The following is a 20,007-nucleotide window of genomic DNA, read 5'->3' on the forward strand; positions in this document are numbered from 1 at the left end:
GCGTCGCGTCGCCCTATCGTCATATGTATGTAGCAGTTTGTTCTCGCGGCGAAATATAAATCGGCAGCAATTGTAATCTCATTTAAGGTTATCTAAGTACTGAAATATACAATAATTGTTACACAAGCGTCCGAACGCAGCGCTGTGCTCTTTAATTGTACACGTTTCTGTAGAACTTAGAAAACATCTTTGTGATAAAATTCTTAATAATATCATTCAGTAGAAAACGATGTCTGTGTATATAATAATAAGTAATGGATAAGTAAAAAGCTATATTTTGTTATGGTGAACAAGTGGCGCACACTCTGTAACTCTTCTTTTGCCATATTATGATCTTAGTTTGGGTATTACGAACATTCTCGATCGCACCCCACCTCGGTTCTTTCACCCTATTGATTTAATTGAATGTAAAGTATTCGTTGTAACAATGGAATATTTTGCAATATTAATATAATTTTTTTATCACTAGAAGGATCGTAAAATAGAACTGTATATTATTCAGATGTTAAATATTATTATTTCCTTCTTAATGTTTGAACTAAGCATGTAAAATTTAAAAATAATAATATAGAATAAAAGATGTTATGATAATTAATTACATAAAATCTTCGTTTGAATGTAACGCCTTTCCTTTTTTATCCTCAGCACATTTTTCTACATAAGTGAAATTGTAAACAAGCTGATGTCCCAAATACATAAACAACGTCGTGGAGCCCATAACATCCATTTCGGAAGGCCGAAAGTCTCCAACTCCGTAACCTGTAATTTTGCGGCTATATTCAACCACTCTATTTCAAAATTCAACTGAAATAATTTATAAAGCATTGATTGACAGTTGAAAAGGAGACACTGGTACTTGAAAACTTTCACACAAAGTTTACCTACGTTCAAAAAAATATCAATCACAACCTGACCAGATAATTCCGGGATGAGCTCTCATTTCCCTTTATGTGTCGTGGGAGTGTTATATAAAAAAGTACTCTGTTATCTTTTAGCGTTTAATCTGATTAAAAAGTAAGTATCAACAGAATAAATGAGCAATGATAAGATACATCTGTAAACTACATGCTTGTGGAGTCATACGATAGAACCCAGAGTAAAGTAAGTATACCAGAGGAAGTAGAACAGCTACTGTATGAGCACCGTTTTGATATCACGTGACCTGCGCTTTATTAAATTTACTGCGCATGCTTTCTTTATGATTTCATTCAATTTGTTTCCCGCCAATTATAATGACTACAAAAATTTATATGAAATAATTATTTGCTTGGAAAAAGGTTCACGTAGTACAAACAGTTCTGTGTTAACAGCCATAAAAAATATGCCGTCGTATAGGTCCGTCCTTTTATGAAGTATGTTGAAAAAAAAACAAACAGTACACGCTTGTGAACTCGAAAATAACATTAAAACAATAGAGGTATATTGTTCTTGTGTTATTTTTTGTTTTTAGAGGAGTACCTATTATAACAAAAAGGTCACGTAACCCTTTATCATTATGGATTTATGAATTAAGGGTTAATTTTTAAATGTATAAAAATAGAATCAATGCCAGTATCGTCTCCAATGTATTTATTAAACATTACATTCTTATACAGATAGATAGACAGCTGCAATAAATAATGTATCAAAGACTTCATATATATAAAGTTCAGTTTTACTATCTATGTCGACGAGTAAAAAATGGCTTACCACAGATTAGGTACTTACATAAATATTAACCCCCTTAATCATAAAACGTACTCTTTAATAAGCTTGTAACTGAGGCTTGCATATGCAACGCTGTTTTCCGATTGTATATGAGCCGATTGACAGTGGCGAATACAAACAAAGTTGTACTGTTTCAAACTGCAACTGTCACAATTCATAAATTTTCAATTTCAACTCTAATTAAAATTACAACAGCTTTATATAATCAACAACCTGTTTTATCCTTTTGAGTCATATTAATTTGATCGAATAGTTAAGGAGTTTTAGCAGGTTTCAGCTTTATGAATAAGAGGATTAAATTATATTCAAAATACAGGATATCCAATTATGGCGTATATAACTTTTATTGGCCCCATTTTGTCTCTGTGCTAATTTGTCAGTTATTCACTGTCTAAGAAAATTAAAACAAATATTCGATATGTATAGATAACGGCTCCAAAACTATTAAAAGTAATTCCGGTTTTCGTATATTCGATTCATCGTACATTATATATGTAGATATTTATAAAAAAAAAGAATGTATTTCTACCAATGGTCTATACACAAACTACCCATAACACAAACTCTGCTTAGTTTGGGACTAGATGGCGCTGTTTAAAAAAACAACCTTATTTATGGAAATAACACGTAATTTGTTGGATGAATTTTCAACAAAATAACATTATCCTAGATAAATAAATTCAGTCATGCAATATTTTTATATAGATTCAGTACAACTCATTGTAATTCCCGCAAAATAAGAACCTTTATGTGCATGAGTACCTTTACTTATATTGTTATTGGTGTATTTAAAAAAAAACAACTTGTTTAGTTGTTGTACATGACTACTACACCTTTATTTAGTCTTTTAGAGTAAATAACTCTGTGATAAAAATCACTACGATTAAAGAAACAATGAGGTTTCATATTTCTTACGTATCTTGAGGAAGAATGTATTTTCCATTATTCAAATAAATAATAGTTTTAGAATACAAGTTATACAATACACAATTTGATCATCCCGTACTTTTAGAAATTTATATTATAGCTACTTCTTTTTGTATACAATAAAAAATCTTATACAAAACTGTATATTCAATTTTAATTTTTTGATACAACATAATATATCTTGACAGTCCGTGTAAAACAAGCTATTTAATAATATTCAGTTTTTCTTTGGGAACCTTACAATTGGAAGCAATATGAAACAAAAAATATAATTCTAAGCATAAATTGTATTTTAGTCTTAACTCTTTATAACTTACTTTAAAATATACTATAATCACATTCATGAATGTACATGGTAACGTAATAACTAGGTATGGTTCGCACTGTTTCGCACCAACAACAATGTACTTATATTTTATGCCCTATACAGGCAAAGGAAACACGTATATAAATGCTATGACTTATAGAACGTTGATTCCTATAATAAACTTTATTCTCAACCGACTAAAATCTTTATTCCATTGTCCATAATTCAGACAGGTCGCCATTCTCTCTCGTTTGGCTCACGTTTCACGTGATAATTGAGACAAGGCTGGAAGTTGACGTGGATGGTGACAGGATGAAGAGGGGCGGCGAGGTGAACTGCCCGGGCGTCTAGTGCGTCGTAAGCGCCAAGGTGCCTCGACAAACATGCGTAATCAATGCTCAGCGGGACGTAGTATTTACCTGAAAATAAAATAGAAATAATCTTTATTCGTATGTATAATACAAACAGTCGTGACCTTGGGTTTGTTATTTCGACTCAGAAATACTACAATTGTGATCGTCAGTTCGAATTATGTAGGTCGCCACAAAAAAGCTTTGTATATCATTTTATATTTTTGACTGATTCCCCGATTATGGATATACCGATAACAAGCTAAATCAATTCGATGGATGGCATAGTAAGCTGTTGTTGGCAACTTTGATTCCAATCTTTTGTTATGGTATTATAGTATATATTAGTCTTACTTTATATTAAATATTTATTTTTTACATATATATCTATTAATATATTACTATTATTTTATATTTCTCTTTATTTATAATAACATTAATCTTGGACGATCCACACAGCCATCTAGTCTCAAGCTAAGCAGAGCTTGTGTTATGTATATTATGTATGTGTATATTATTATCAATTTGCACATATTTATTTATGTAGCTGTATTTATGAGGGGAACAAATAATAAAGAGTTTTCATTTCATTTCGCCATATTTGTTTATGGGTACAATATAGTCTGTCAGAATATATATTTCTGGTGCTAGATTAGAAAACTTACCGAGTGTATTGAGAGCGAAGACAGGCACATACTGCGTCGGTGGTTGCTGCTTCTCGTAATGATTGTGATGATGCGGCGACTCGCTCGATGTGTCCTGTAAATAAATAACTTATTTGCTTAGCTAATTTTTCTTGCACGAACGGGTAGTAAGAAATTTTTTCAGAATTTTTTTAAAAGTTATTTAGGATTTTTATGTAGTATTTGATGGATTAAATTAATATTATTTCATATTGATACTAGCTGTCCAACTGTGTCAAATAAAGTAGGGAATTTTATTTGCAATAAAAGTAGATAAATTCTTTTCGTTACTAAATAGGTTTGTAATGTTACGAATACGTAGCTATATAAAATTTCATGACGAGTGCCAAGAAGTATTTTTAAAAATTTTAACCAAACACATAAATCAATAAAATATGTAATATAATTAAACGCACATAAACTATGCCTAGACAAACGTAATATAATAATAACATTTATTGTTTCGAAAAGCTACAAGAAATATTTAAATTATATTTATATAATTAAAATACTTCTAGTGCTTTTCGAAATTATATTTATATATTTGGATTAAGCATCTATTATGTGAGGGTAAGGAAAATAAAGTTCTGATGAGTTGAACGCTCGCGCTTGTACTTATCTCGCTTCCTATAAAATACTATATTTTATAGTGTAGGGGACAAATAATTTCACGCAACACCGGGCTTTATTTTATTTAGAAGTTTTTATAGCATTGGGGACGAATGATCTTACATCTCACCTATATTGGTAAACGATTACCGCCGCCCATGAGCACAAGCACAAATGCGTTGCTTTTTAAAAAGGAATAAGCTCTTTTCTTGAAGGTTTTAGTATGCAAAATGTGGTAGTACGTGGCGTAAAATTTTCTGGATAAAAGTACGGGTGGAACGGTGAAATCCTAAAAAAAAAATTCTGGATGAATGGCGGTCCATTCATCCAGAATTATTATTTTTTTAGGATATTTAGGATAGATCATTTTAAAATAAAATTTGTATGTTCAAACAAATTTATATATTTATACGTGAGTATAGAGGCGAACACACCATGAAAAATAATTTACAAAGTTATATAAAAATATTTAAAATAACAAAATCTCAGTCAAATTTATTTATTCACAGAACATTTTTGGCACTTGAGCATGTCAACTACTTTAATCTCTAGCCCTAAATCCAATTCGGTTTTTTTTTCATGGATGATAATAGACCTACCAACCACAAAGATATTCTCTGGCGGGGTACTCTCTACTCTGGTGTCCAGGTCCACCGCGTAGAAGTCAACCTTACATGGTACATTGCTAGCAATGGAGTCAACAGTCCACATTGTTAACAATCCCCTTCTCCCTTTCGTCCAGTTCGATTAGATACCACAATTTAGAAGAACTGGCAAGAAACTCAAGAAAAGGATTTAAAATTAAATTCTTCTATACACTTTACCTACATACACTTTTGACGACCTCGGTGGTCTAGCGGTCTAGCACACCGCTTTACGTTAGATGGTCGCAGGTACGATTTCTCGCACAGCACAAAAATTTGTATTCATGAGTATGATTGTTTGTATCGGTTTGGGTGTTTTCTACGTATAACATGTATGTATTTACGAAAAAAAAGTATCTATGAACTTGTATCAGTTATCTAGTACTCGTAACACAAGCTTTAGCTAGCTTAACGTGGGACTATATGGCGCTGTGTGAATTGTCTTGAGATTATTATTATTATTACCTGTGGGGAGGTATCTCTGGCTTCTTCCGTAGAACCGGAATTAGAAGTGGATGTGGAAGGTGCTAATTTCGCTGCTCGTCGTCGCTTATGGCTGTAGACTTTCCCATGAGGATGTGTTGATCGTGCAGCCATGTCTGCCGCCTAGAAAAACCAAACATATAAAATTATATTCAAAATCAAAATATCTTTATTCATTACAGACACTTATCACAAGTCTAATTATTAATTACAATTAATCTGCAGTGTATATATTTGATAGTGTGATAATTACACTATTACTTAGGTGATATCTTAACGTAATAGATACGTCGAGGAACAAATCTTAAACCTAATCTTACATGACAAAGACAACAGTATAAATAAAATTGTGGCAACCCCTTTTACTTAAAGAATTTTATTGTTTTGTTTACCATACTTCCGCTACGACTCTAAACTGGTCGCCAAACAGTATACATTCAGCTTCCAAACTATGTAAATCGTTATTGGATCTACACCCATATTATGTCGTGTTTCACGTCTAAATAAGACATCATCAGGTAGGTAATAGAGTTTGGATATACTTTGGAAGCTGTGAGATCGCTTCGTGAAACATATGAAGACACTAGGAGGCTTCTGCACTGCTGGGAGAAGGTTGGCTGGCTACTTTAGTAGTCTCGGCTCGCACAACCCAGATAAGGAGCTCAATTTGGAGAATAGAGATAATAACTATCGGAATTTGATTACTAATAGGGAAAGTCTTGACGCTTAATGAATTTTTCATTACTTATCTAATGGATTTATATCTCTGAGACTTTCGTGATCTCACATATGCTAAAGTTGTGGAATGCAGTGCGGAAAACTGACCACCGCTACAGGAAGCGTTAAGTTATTGTTAGCAAATTTGATCACAAATAGAGAAAATCTATAAAATACAACTTACCTCATCTTGTGACCTCGAAAATCTTCTTTCAATGGAGTTCTTAAACTTGTACGACTGTAAGTAATCATCGTTGTGTTCAGGTTTCCTTATAGTCCGGAGTGTGGGCTCGCGCTTTCGCCGCCCATCCAGGGGTAACGGTTCCGTTTCACTCTGTACATCCCCCTCGGTTGCTATTGGGTGCTGATTTGTGGACACTACGAAGCAAAACTTTCCAATGAATTTGATTAATATCTGTGATGTTCCGTTGCAATTTGGACCGTTATTTGGAAGCTAATTATAAAGTAGGAAAAATTTGTTTTCTCTTCTCTTGATGGCAAGTGCTAAGCGCCACTTATATACATGAACAGCATTACGGACATCACGTTACCATGTAACGTCCGTGCTCTACATACATTGAAATTCTGAAGAACTGTGATGTAATTGTAACTAACCTGAAATTTCACTGCCTTCTGAGACGATGCAGACAAAAGCTAACTAAGCAAACTGCGTAGAGATATACATAAGCGAGACAGAGGTACCCGTGCAGACTTTGTTCAAAGTGTACCTCCTTATCAATATAGTCAGCTCATAGTAAGCCAGCTCGTGAACACAGTAAATTTCTTTATTTACCATAAAATTGTTCATGTCAAAACCAGTTTAACTATATAAATCATGCTTACTAAACTAAGTTTAAAAATAAATAAAGTACCTCAGTCAAAATTACTTCACTAGTATTGTAAAAAAATATCTATGTATTTGAATCAGTTATTTTGGTATAACACAAGCTTTAGTTAACTTAACCTGGGTCTAGATGGCGCTGTGTGAATTATTCTGAGATTACTAATATTTATTTTATTTATACATTTCAAATTCTTGAATTTCTTCGGTTTTATTGTTTAAAGCTTAAAGTTCTTTAAACTATAAAACCGACGAAGTAATTGTAATATGATTAACTTAATGCTAATTTCTCTTCCCGTAAAAATTTATGCATGATACGACACTGCTTTTTGCATTGTGTTATATGTAGATTGATTGATGATTGAGGCGGTAGATTGATGACACGCTGTGTTGTAGGTTATTATTATAAATAACCGTGGACAAGTCACACAGCGCTATCTAGACCCAAGTTAAGCTAGCTAAAGCTTACGTTATGGGCACTAGATAACTGATACAAATACATAGATTTTTTTGTAAATACATACATATATTATACATAGAAAACACCCAGCCCGATACAAACAATCATACTTATGAATACAAATGTTTGTACCGTGCGAGGAATCGAACCCGCGACCATCGGAAGAAAAGCGGTGTCCTTTACCGCTATACAACCGAGGCCGTCAAATCATATTATAAAAAAGCCTATTCAAGAGAGCACACAAGTTTCTTGCTCATTTTTCTTGTGATGAATCTGCGTTCTGAATGAGTGGTAGAATAAAACATGGCTATTCAAAAGTGCTTGTATTGAGTTTATTTGAATAAAGTTTATTTCTATTTTTATTATTAGTGTACAGAATTTGCAATCACCTCTATCGCATTCCATAGGGTATAGTGGCTCAGTTGGACGTTCCGACTCATAGGACTGTGTGGGGTATGAAGGTCCAGGTGGTGGCGCCTGCGCGATCACGCCAGGGTTCGTAGCGTACCCATGTGAGCTGCCAGAGGAGCTTGTCGTCTCCGAAGAAGAGCCGGCGTGAGACCGCGATTTGTCACGGGGAACTTCACCTATAAAATATCTTCTTTAATTTAAATGTTACCATACTTCTAAACGACAAAAAATGTTGGATGTTGTTTAATAAAATTTGTGTCATTGATTTTAATCTATGATATTTGTACATGGCATTTGTATATTATCATATTCATCTGTATTTATGATAAACTTTGTGCGTTTATTTGAAATTTTACATTTTATTAAAGAATTATTATCAAAATAAGCAGAAACAAATATTAAAGAACAATAAAAGTTATAAAGATATTAAAAATGTTTCGGTATTTAATTATGTTCTTTCGGTAGGTACATATAACAACCTCTGGTAACAGCATCGCAGTGCCGCTGTAGGTGTGACGCCAACTGCGCACAGAGTCCGTCGCTGCGACCGTAGCCTTGCATTTCCACCAGGAACCTGACAGCCTCGGCGACCGCTTCCTGATATCCAGCCTTGAAGTTCTCTTCGCCAACTTGCCTTTCAGCAGCTACAATAAAACCTAAGCTCATGACATTGATGCAACATCTCCGAGTGTGGATCTCCCAACAAACAGACGCCTTCTGTTCGAAGAATGTTACAAAGGAAATTATTTCTGTATTATATATATGAGAGGCCTTTTGAACGGCAGTAGGAAGAATTGGTTTAAAAAGGGCTCTGTGACGTCCCGATGAAAATATTGGTACAAACCATTAGCGCGCTCCTGTAAGAACTTAAGATGGCGGATGGCCATCTCTATGATCTCCGTTTTCTCAACCCGGCCACGTCCCTTCTTCAGATACTCAGGCGGGATGAGCCGAGACAGATCAGCGAGACAGTTATTCATCCGGTCGCGACGACGTTTTTCGATTATTCGATGCGACATCGGATCTTGCTGGAGTGCGAATAGTCAGAAAATAAGATTATTTATACTGTCAAAATTATTCGAATTAAGATCAACCAGGTCTTTGGTTATTATATTTAGCTTTGCAATAAATAAATATTTACTTTATTTATTAATTTATATTTATTACACATTTATATTGTTAATCGGGTCTTGCACCAATAATTTTATGGTAAATAAAGGTATTTCCCCACTCGATGTTTAGACTAAGTTGCACTAGCCGTAGTCACGAGCTGCCTCAGTCGGCTAATTACCTTTATTTACCATTAAATTATACATTTTAAGCCCAAACGGGTCTAACAATATAAAAAATGTGTATCAATCTGGAAAGTTTAAAAATGAATTAAAATACTTAATTAATACAGAACAAATTAGATATAAGTTATTTATTTTCCTGAAGATCATCAGTTATTCGTTTGGTATATACGTAAAACAATTTATAGTATATAAAATTTTACCTAGTATTTATTTTTGACTAAAACAGTAACTAGAAGTAATCGGTCCAGGGTTCAGGTTCTTGATAATCAATAAGATAAATGGAGTTACTAGCAAGTTTTAATTTTATAATATTATGCCCGTGACACATGTACAAATTTAACTTGAGGAACTGTCAGTCATAACTCACGTTATTTGAACCCCAACTGAATAAATTTTCACTTCAACAAAACTCTTAATAACACATAGTATAATGAGATATTTACTGTGATTTATCTTTTGTTAATTCCACATATTTAGACCATTTTGCAAGCATCCTTGTCACAGATCGACTGGAGATGATGTGACGGTGTACTTAAACAATTAGTACAAGTGTACAAATATATCTATTCCCTTTCTTAGAATTTCCATAAAATACCAAGATTATACAAATATTCAATAAAATACCGTAGATAATTAGAGAAATGCTATTAAAATAGTACTACACAAATGGCTCGTAGAAAAATGCTGTTAATCTGTTGCAAGAATTGACATAACATTAAATTATCTCATTATTTATTACGAAATACTTATATCATTAAGAAAAATCTCCCGATAATTAGATATACATTTGTACGTTATGGTATATAAGACCACTACACTGTAAAGAAATAAATGTTGAAGCAAATAAATAACATTAATACTATTAGTTAGTTATTATTTTTCTGCATACATTGATATTCAATAATAGAAGAACTTAAATTAGATAGAATATGTTCTTGTTATTTTTAATTGTCGGAGCATATGTAGCTTTAGACTTTTCTTTAAGATAGCTTGCCGTTTTCAGATATTCTAACACAGAATCCACGTAAGGGTTGACTTTAAACTATATAAAAAAGAAAATAACTGTAAATATCCAGTTGTATAATATGTAAAATTCTGAATAACAGTGAAAGTAATAAAAAAATTGTTGAACTGTTTACAGTTTTGTCTACATGCAATGATACCACTAAACTTTAAACTACAAGCAGAGTTGCACGTGTGTGACGAACAAAAGTATTAAATGTCAACTTGTTAATGAAAAGAGATATAAATTGGGCATGTTCAGTTTGACTTGCCCTCGAGACCTTCCCCTTCTTCAAGTAGGCGCCTGGTGGGTACTCCGCCTCGTCTTCCGAAGGGGCGGCGAAGTTGAGTTGATCTGCAACGCGACTATAGCCATCATTTGAATTATAACTGCAACAAACGAAATGCATAAATGTATCTATGTATTCATATGATTTCCGGCTTCAGTGGTCGAACGGTTTAGCACACCACCTTACACCCGATGTTCATGAGTTCGATTCCTCGCACGGCACAAATATTTGTATTCATGAGCATGATTGTATCGGTCTGGGTGATTTTTCCGTAAATACATACATATAAGTATGTATTTACGTAAAAAACAATGGCGCTGTGTGAATTGTCTTGAAGTTATTATTATTATTATATCAGTTGTCTAGTATCCAAAACACAAAATCTGCTTAGCTTGGAACTCGACGACGTTGTTTGAATTGTTCAGAGACATTATTATTACTAAAAAATCTGATTTCGTACTGTTATGATGGGTGTTTCTAAAAAGTATTACACCCTTTTGATGTTATATTATATTATTCACTTTAATTAATCATAATCCAGTTTTAGTTTTTTATTTTCTTATGGCTTGGCACAAAGAGCATTATCTACATATATAGGGCTTTTTCCAAAATAGTAGAGACTTGTACCATTGACAAAACAGAGCGAGAGGCATAGACAACAGTAAGATAATATATAAATCTATCTTATTATTATTAATTAATATTATAAACATCAGTATGCATGGATGTTTGTTACTCTTACACGCAATAACTACTGTACGGATTTTGATGAGACTTTACAGTATTATAGCTTATATGTCAGAATAATATATAATCTATTTTCACGCGGGCACAGCTAGTAAATAAATAATTTAATCGCTGTGGAGCTGTAGGTAAGTTATATATTGTAGAATCGTAAACGAGATCAGTCGGCCGAAATGCAAAATTCTAAAATATATTTTTATGTATGATAAACATGAGGTTATCGACGCACGTGTGGATGTTAAACGTGTCGGGGTAGCCCAAGGTCGCCCAACGATTACTGATCACGTTACAGGGACTAGTTTTTTAAACATTAACCTAAATTAGGGTTTTTTTAATGGATGATAATGGTGCACCCGCCTGCGCTAACGGATTACGCTGGCACCAGTGGAGGATGATGAGTATGAGGTCAGGATAGTTAGCCCATCGTGTCAAATTGACCAAGAATTTACACAGAAGGGACCGCGTGGAGGTCAACCTGACATGGTACATTGCTAGCAACTACTTTTTCATGACAAAACATCGTTTCAGGACTTAAAAACAATTGATGGAGAAGAAATTTACAAAGCCGCTTGCTGAGATAGAGGTTTGCTAGAAGATCAGATAAAAATGTTGTAAAAATGTCCACCCGTGCAAAGCCGGGACGGGCCGCTAGTGTTTCTATATATGAATTGAATTCTAATAAGCGTCAATGTATTTATGTTACGACAAAAAATTAACACGGAAAGTGTAAAGTTGTAAAATCTATTTATATCCATATTTCGCATAAATTTTCCGTATTTTATTACACAATTAATTACCTACCTACTCAAAATGGTTATAGTGCGTTCTTGTCGACCCATTCATACTGCAGTCTGCAGTTTTTCGATCGAAACTATTCTTTTTATACATTGCTTTGTGTTCTGAAGAATTGTTCAGATTAATATTAGCTGCTGAATTTTACTATCATACTACCCGCCACAAACTAAAATATCAAATATCATCTAATTATCTGGATGAATGGTGATCCTCCACAGTTCATTTTTCTAGAAACTTTTTGCCACGCACAACCACATTATGGAATCACCATACCATTCCAGCAATGGTATTTCCGAACCGATATGATATTGAATCCTACAAGAAAAGAGTTTATTCCTTCTTAAAAGGCGGGCAAAGCACTTGCAATTATAAGCAAGCTGGTTTGTCATTCTGTCCGACCGTCCGTCTATCTGTCAAGACCATAAATATCTTGGGAACGCGTGGATGTACCTACGTATCGTTCGGTCAAACTGTAAAAGCCGACTGCGGCCAACAGCATTGGAATAGCATCGAAAAAAACTCTAATAAAGTAGGTGAAGAATGAAAATATGTCAACATGAATATTTAGTCTTGCAGTAAAATATGAAACCTGATGTTTGCTTGTATGGTTTTATATTTGCTCATAAAATATGGTAGGTCGTCTGACACCTCCTTAGCAAGTCGCAAGTGTTATGAAACACGAGTATGTCTACTTGTAATAACAATGTAAACATTGTTATATATTGAACGTCATAGAACGCCTAGTGGATTACTTACCCAGATTTACACGCAAGAGGTCGTCAATTTAAATCTGTCCGATAAAAAGAATGTGTCAATTTGTAAGTGGCAAAAATTTATTCGAAAACGGCGTACAGGAACACAGGAATTTTCTTAATATTGTTTAAACCTTAATAAAATTATAGAAAATATATATCAATATATAGAAAGCATTTAACATTTAAATAATTAAAATTACATAATACTGTTACAATTGTTTCTGATTTAAACACATTGAGTATTTAATCATAACGCTTGACAGTAGCTGTTTCGATCTTGGATTGTCCAACGATTCATACGATGACAGTAGCGGTTGCGGTATCGAACTGAGTGCATCTTGGTTTGTAACTAATAACTAACTACTAACTAATAACTGTCAAGGAATTCATGCTATACTAACAGAGTTGTAGAATAAAAGTCAATAGCCACGGAGACGAATTCGCCGGATGAACATATACTTTGAATGAACGTAATTAACTTATTAAATATTTTTTTATTTATTTCAGGTTACTATGGCCTATATTATAAATAATACCTTATAACTAACATAATAATAATATAAATATATATAAAAGTATAAATCGTATCGGGTCACGGTACTGACGACGGCAATCTGCCACGGTAGCTCAAATACACCACCGTCGACCAGTCGTCCTCTTTCATGAAGGTTCGCAGCATGTTGGTGAGAACCCAGCCCCGGATCTTAATATTTTCGAGGCGGCAAAAACTAAAAAATGAGTTGTATATTCAGCTACCAATTTCGAATTTGCTGCCCCCTGAACTTGCCTTCCGGAACATGGGCCACGTGTCGAGGATGCGAGAACCCGGGCTGCAAACGCCTTGAAACTCGCATAGTGACTCGTAGGACTTACTCGTATGTAGTAGTGTAGCGATAGTAATTATAGAATTAAATGATGAGTCATTTATTTGATGATTGATGCACGATGCTCGCTTTGTCACGTTCACAGCTTTTATTTGCTGGGTGTTACGTTTTTGTTATTATGACACTATTATTGAGGTTCTGAACCAAAAGGAAAATTACATACTCTACCATCTTTATAGTATAAAATGAAGTCGATTCCGCTGTCTGTTTGCTTAGATCTTTTAAACTACGCAACGGATTTTAATGCAGTTTTTAACAATAGATAGAATGATTCAAGAGGAAGGTTTATATGTATATATGTATAATACGAGAACTCCTGTGGGAAGCTGGGGCGGGTAGTTAGTTATAGTATAAGTATCATAACAGTAATACGTGAAGTAATAATAACTTTGTTTATTTTTACAAAAATTGGACGGCGATTAGCGGTTGAAAGGACTATGAAACTTCACTCAGTTCAAGTTTATAATAATAAAAACACTGAACTGATCACACAGCGCCACCCAGTCTCAATCTAAGTATCGCTTGTGTTATGGGCACTAAACAACTGATACAATTACTTATTTTTTGGAAATATGTACATAGAAAACATCCAAATCAATACAAATAATAATCATACTCATGGATACAAATGCTTGTACCGTGCGAGAAATGGAACCTGCGACCGTCGGAAGAAAGGCGGTGTGATAAACCTTAAACCGTCGAGGCCGTCAAAATTCTTAGAATCTACTCGGGAGAAGCCGGGACGTGACAGCACTATGCCATATAAAGAGTTCGAACAGTCGATTACCAAAACTCTGGTTGTTACATCTTATAAGTAGAAGATAATAAGAATTACGTCACTCTCGGTCGAGTCGAGGCGAAATGAAATTACTCATGATGACTCTACAGGTTAGTGCAAAGGAAAGTTTTTGTACCACAGTGATATATACAATAATACCACATTAATGTCCCCTCATACCGCAGTTCTCTTCCATAGAAGAGCATAGAGAGTATTTTTAATGGATGATAATGAAATTGTGCACCGGCCTGCGCTAATGGTTTACGCTGACGGGGCACCAGTGGAAGATGATAAGATAGACAGCTCAGGTCAGTTAGGTCCTCATGGCAAATTCACTGCGAATTTATCTTGATGATTTCCAGAGGGAACTGCGTAGAGGTCAACCTAGCAATGGGGTAATCAGTCCACATTACTAACAATACCCTTTCCCTCATAGAGAGCATTCTAAGCATATATCTCTCCTCATATGGGGAGGATAGGATAGGATTCAAGGGAGGATATACTTGTAGACTGGCTAAATGGTTTGGTATATACAAATATGGTTTAAGTTACCAGGGACCAAGAATTATCATAACACATAGGGAATGTTGTTTCTCTGACAACTATTAATAAATAGGCCAAAAAATATTTTAGTTTAATGATAAAAACAAATTATCACTAGAATATCAAAACGTATTGCCAACCCACGGTTATTGTTTAATAGAAGGATTGACTACTGCTACATTGGCCATTCGGCTTGGTGTATATACGGTTTTATTTCGTGTTTTCTTCTCGCATAGGTACTGGTGAGGTCTGCTTTCTTCCCTTAGACACTAATAAAGGCAAATTCACCGCCACTTAATCACAACGTTTTCCAAGTTGGAGTGCATGGAGATCGACTTAACAGAACCGAACAGAATGCCTGTTTATTTTTTTCTCATCAAGCTACTGTAGTGGACCTTTACAGCTCGTTCAGAGTGCAGAAGGCACTCCAAACTTCAAATCCGCGGAAGGACTTATGAGTAGCAGCAATGATCTTCAACTGTTTCTTGTCCGATGCATACGTCTTTAATGTGCCGACTAGGGCTTCAAAACTCCGCTCAGGCTGTCGTAATACCGATGCCCGTTAGGCAGGCAGCAGAGACTACGATTGGAAGAGCAAATTAACATGCATATAAAATCAATATAGGAACTGTATCGCCCACGTGAAAAACAAATAGGTCAGGGATCTCGTTACCTTGAAAGTGGAAGGCGTGCCTACGACGTACTTCATAATTGCTCATCAGAGGAAATCTTCGAACATGTTATTGTTATTAAATCCCTTCTCATCTCTTATCGTACAAAGATATTTTTGGCAGTCAACACATTATCCGTCTACTTAAGGTCTCGTGAGACACTAAACGTTCAAACAGTCAGATCCTCGTCGTTCGAATTTGATCTTTATGCATAAAAGTTTTGAACTACTATTAGAATACCAAGATGTTGTTGTTGTGTTCTTTAGGAAATAATTAATGGAATGTTGCAATGAGTTGTAGGTATGTGTGACGTCACAGTACACGTGTGGCTGCGGTCACGTGCCGTCACATCGTTATAATATATGGTTTCGGTTGTACATATATAATTATATTTGAAGTTTTTTTTTATTCTTACATTTATTTAGGGATATGGTGTGAGTATATTTACCGCTTCAATATATTGAGTAGGTATTACCTTTGCCTATATTTAGGTAAGTTCAATAGAAATCTGACTAATATTATAAACGCGAAAGTTTGTGAGTATAGATGGATGTTTGTTAATCTCTCATGCAAAAACTAATGAACGGATTTTGTTGAAACTTTGCAGTAATATAGCTTATACATAAGAATAATATATAGGTTATACATTTCACGCTTGAAACCGCGGGCACAGCTAGTATTAAATAAAAACATTTTAGATACTACATAATTCTATTGAACTCCCATACTCCTCCGAAACGACTTGACCGATTTTGTGAGCGTATTGAGTAGATCTGAGAATCGGCCAACATCTATTCATCCCCCTAAATGTTGGGGGTAGTCTACCGCTAATTTTTATTTTTTATTTTAAGGCAAAACAACGTTTGCCGGGACAGCTAGTTACATATATTTGTGGATTAGAATTAGATACATGCAATTACTTGGGCACACTCGGCATATTGGACACAGGCTATATTTTGCGATCGTTTTTTTTTTTTTTGGTATATAAACTAGTTTACTGGATTTTCTTGCATAGTACAGTTTTATTGAAGGGACTATAGATGTATAGTTTAAATTTACGGTCTTGACAGACAGACTGACGGAGGGACAGATTGTTAGGCAGACAGCAATATGATTTTTTTTCGGACTACTCTATGCTGTTGGCCGTAGCAGGCCTTTACAGCTTCGCCAGAAGATAGTAGGCAAGTGCAGATGGCACTACAAACCCGCGGTAGGACTTATTGAGTGGTTGAAGGCTAACTCCCGCCTGACGGATACGACTTTAGTCTGAGGGCACTGCAAGGGGTTCCTTTAGGAATCTCGGTTCAAGAAGTCGAAAACGAGGATCGTCGTTTGAATTGGACGGGGTATCGATCAGAGGGAAACATGGATCACATATCCATAAGGGTACATCTGTACTGTTAATTTGGAATGTAATCCAATAATCCTGTATCTAAACGTAGAATTATGCCTCAAAGCTTTCACTATGGTGCGTCGAGATGCGATTTAATATTAAATTAACTAATTTTAGATTATAGAGATTCCGCATTGTATTCATCCTATGGCAATAACATCAAGTGGATTCTTTTAATGATGCAGCGTACATATCTCACGTATCTTATTCTTCATCATCATCATCATTATCAGCTCGGAAGACGTCCACTGCTGAACAAAGGCCTCCTCTATAAATCTTCACGACGATCGGTCCTGCGCTGCTCCTTTCTACTGAGAGGCTTCTTATTCCTCTTTAATGCCAGAACTTAAGGGGCATCAGGACTATCACATCATCACGTGATATCCGTTAACTTTCGGAATGTATAAGGATGTTTTTGTTAAGGATGATAATGGAATGGTGCACCCACCTGCGCTAACGGTTTATGCAGGGCACCAGTAAAGTATGATAAAATGAGCATGAAGTCAGGTCACTTGGCTCCCAAGATGGGCTACATCTTGGCAAATGACAATTTACCATGATAGTTTTCAGGGGAACCGCGAAGAGGTCAACCTGACTGTACCATACATTGTTAGCAATGGGGTTATTAGTCCACATTACTAACGATCCCTTTCCCCCTGTACAAGAGGTATCAGGGGCGTCACATGATGATGTGACATCCGTGACCTTCTTCATGTATATAGGCGACAGTTGCCATTAGGACACCACCAGGTGGTCGGTCAGGATCTTTGCCATTCCAATAAAAAATATAACATCATGCAGGAGCTATATTTAATAAACATATCGACGGCCTCAGGGGTCTAGCGGTTTAGCACATCACTTTACTTCCGATGGTCGCGGGTTCGATTCGTCGCATGGTACAAACATGATAGTTTCTATCGGTCTGGGTGTTTTCTATATATATTATGTATGTATTTAAAAAAACTATCTATATTTTTAGATCAGTTTTCTAGTATAACATGAGCTCTGCTTAACTTGGGTCTAGATGGCGCAGTGTGAATATATCTGAGGTATTATTATTATATCTTTTTCTCTATTTATAAAAATACAATAAAATGTATTGGTTATACAAATGTTTCACTGTCAAAATAACATATTCAGTTATAGCATCAAGACCTAACCTGAAGCCAGAAAATATATGAAAAACTATAATTAAAACCAGTTTATTAATGGACATTTCAAATACGGCGTGAGGCAACACGTGTTGGGGCTTGGAGCACTCTACTCAATCACGTTTCAGTCAACGAGGAGCTTGCGTGTGACGTGTCAGCAACTGGATCTGCTCGTAATCATCGCTCACTTTAATAACAACCGTTAAATATATGAGATTAAGCGTCATATTCCGCTAGCAATAATTTTAGCATGACTACTGCAATATAGATAGCGATAAAAAATAACAATCACATGCGTCAAATAATTTTAGTATCGGCGGAATGGAATTATACCAAAGGACTAGGGGATTGAACTATCTGTTTGTTTACTTGTGACGATTAAACGAGTGTACAGATCTTTATGAAATTGGGCATGAATTTAGATCAGGTTATTAGTTTTTAATTATTAAAGTTATTAATTAAAGAACATTCTCATTCATTAATTAAAGAATATTTCTCCCGCCAACGCTAATGGTTTACGCCGACGGGGCACCCGTCACCACAACCAGGCATCACCAGGGGTACCCCCCGATCCAAACCACGTCCAATTCAAACGGGGATCGAAATTACGACGGTCTAAGCCGAGGTTTAAACCACTAGCGGTGCCCTCAGACTAGAGTCGTATCCGTCAGGCGGGAGTTGGCCTCCAGCTGCTCCATAAGTACTTTCGCGGGTTTGTAGTGCCATCTGCACATACCCCCGTCCAGTGAAGCTATAAAGGCCAGGCAGCAGCAGTAGAGTAGTCCGAAAAAACGTTATACATTCGGCCTATGTATGTTCATAAGTTTGCCTGGAAGACATCGCTCTTCAGCGATAGGGCCGCCCATTGTTGCCTCTTTCACTTGCACTGTTGTATGTTTATACATTTGAACATAGTGTATGTAAATGTTTGTTTTCTTTTCTGTGAGAAAATCAATAAGGAATTTTCATTTCATTAGTCACGCACGGTGCAACCCGTCTCGTGTAGAAAAGTCCCTTCGCAATCTTATCACGAATACTGTTCATAGTTCATATTAACTAGTTATCCGCTGCTTGCAATGTATATTTTGTTATCGACCAATTACTTTATAAATAGATTACAATACATAATAAAACGTAATATTTATGTTATCATTTGTACCTAACATAACTAATACAATGTAACTTCTAATTTAATATTATAATTTGACAGTTTAGGACACCGTTTTACTTCCAATGTTTGCGGATTCTATTCCTCGCGCGGTACAAACATTTGTATTTATGAATATGATTGTTTATATTTACAAAAAAAATATTTAAGTATTTATATCAGTACCCATAACACAAGCTCCGTTTAGATGGCGCTGTGTAAATTGCCCAGAGATATAATTAATATAAATATGAAATAATGAAAGTGGAAAGTGTATCTGTGCGTTTGTTACCTTTTCACGACTATAAGGGCTAACAGGACAGATGTATGATATATTTTGCCTCCAAATGAAACAGACGAAGTCACGATTTGCAGCTAACATTATAAATGCGAAAGTGAGTATATTACACTTTCACACCT

General features: G+C 35.1%; 1 protein-coding gene across 1 annotated transcript in view; it reads right to left on the reverse strand.

Annotated features, from left to right (window-relative positions):
• Positions 1-2,589: 2,589 nt before the first annotated feature.
• The window catches only part of LOC131854321 (transcription factor cwo), a 44,305-nt gene continuing 26,887 nt past the window's right edge, over positions 2,590-20,007 (reverse strand). Inside the window, exons 2-9 of the mRNA XM_059205421.1 lie at positions 10,718-10,826; positions 8,984-9,167; positions 8,619-8,783; positions 8,118-8,315; positions 6,612-6,805; positions 5,693-5,833; positions 3,957-4,050; positions 2,590-3,360 (exon numbers count right to left, since the gene is read on the reverse strand). Of these exons, the coding sequence (XP_059061404.1) occupies positions 3,167-3,360; positions 3,957-4,050; positions 5,693-5,833; positions 6,612-6,805; positions 8,118-8,315; positions 8,619-8,783; positions 8,984-9,167; positions 10,718-10,826 (1,279 nt within the window). The 3' untranslated portion in view covers positions 2,590-3,166. The remainder of the gene's footprint in view (positions 3,361-3,956; positions 4,051-5,692; positions 5,834-6,611; positions 6,806-8,117; positions 8,316-8,618; positions 8,784-8,983; positions 9,168-10,717; positions 10,827-20,007) is intronic.

This window comes from Achroia grisella, unplaced genomic scaffold, assembly GCF_030625045.1.
Source record: "Achroia grisella isolate CSIRO2021 unplaced genomic scaffold, CSIRO_AGI_Agris_v1 utg976, whole genome shotgun sequence".
Classification (NCBI taxonomy): Eukaryota; Metazoa; Arthropoda; class Insecta; order Lepidoptera; family Pyralidae; genus Achroia; species Achroia grisella.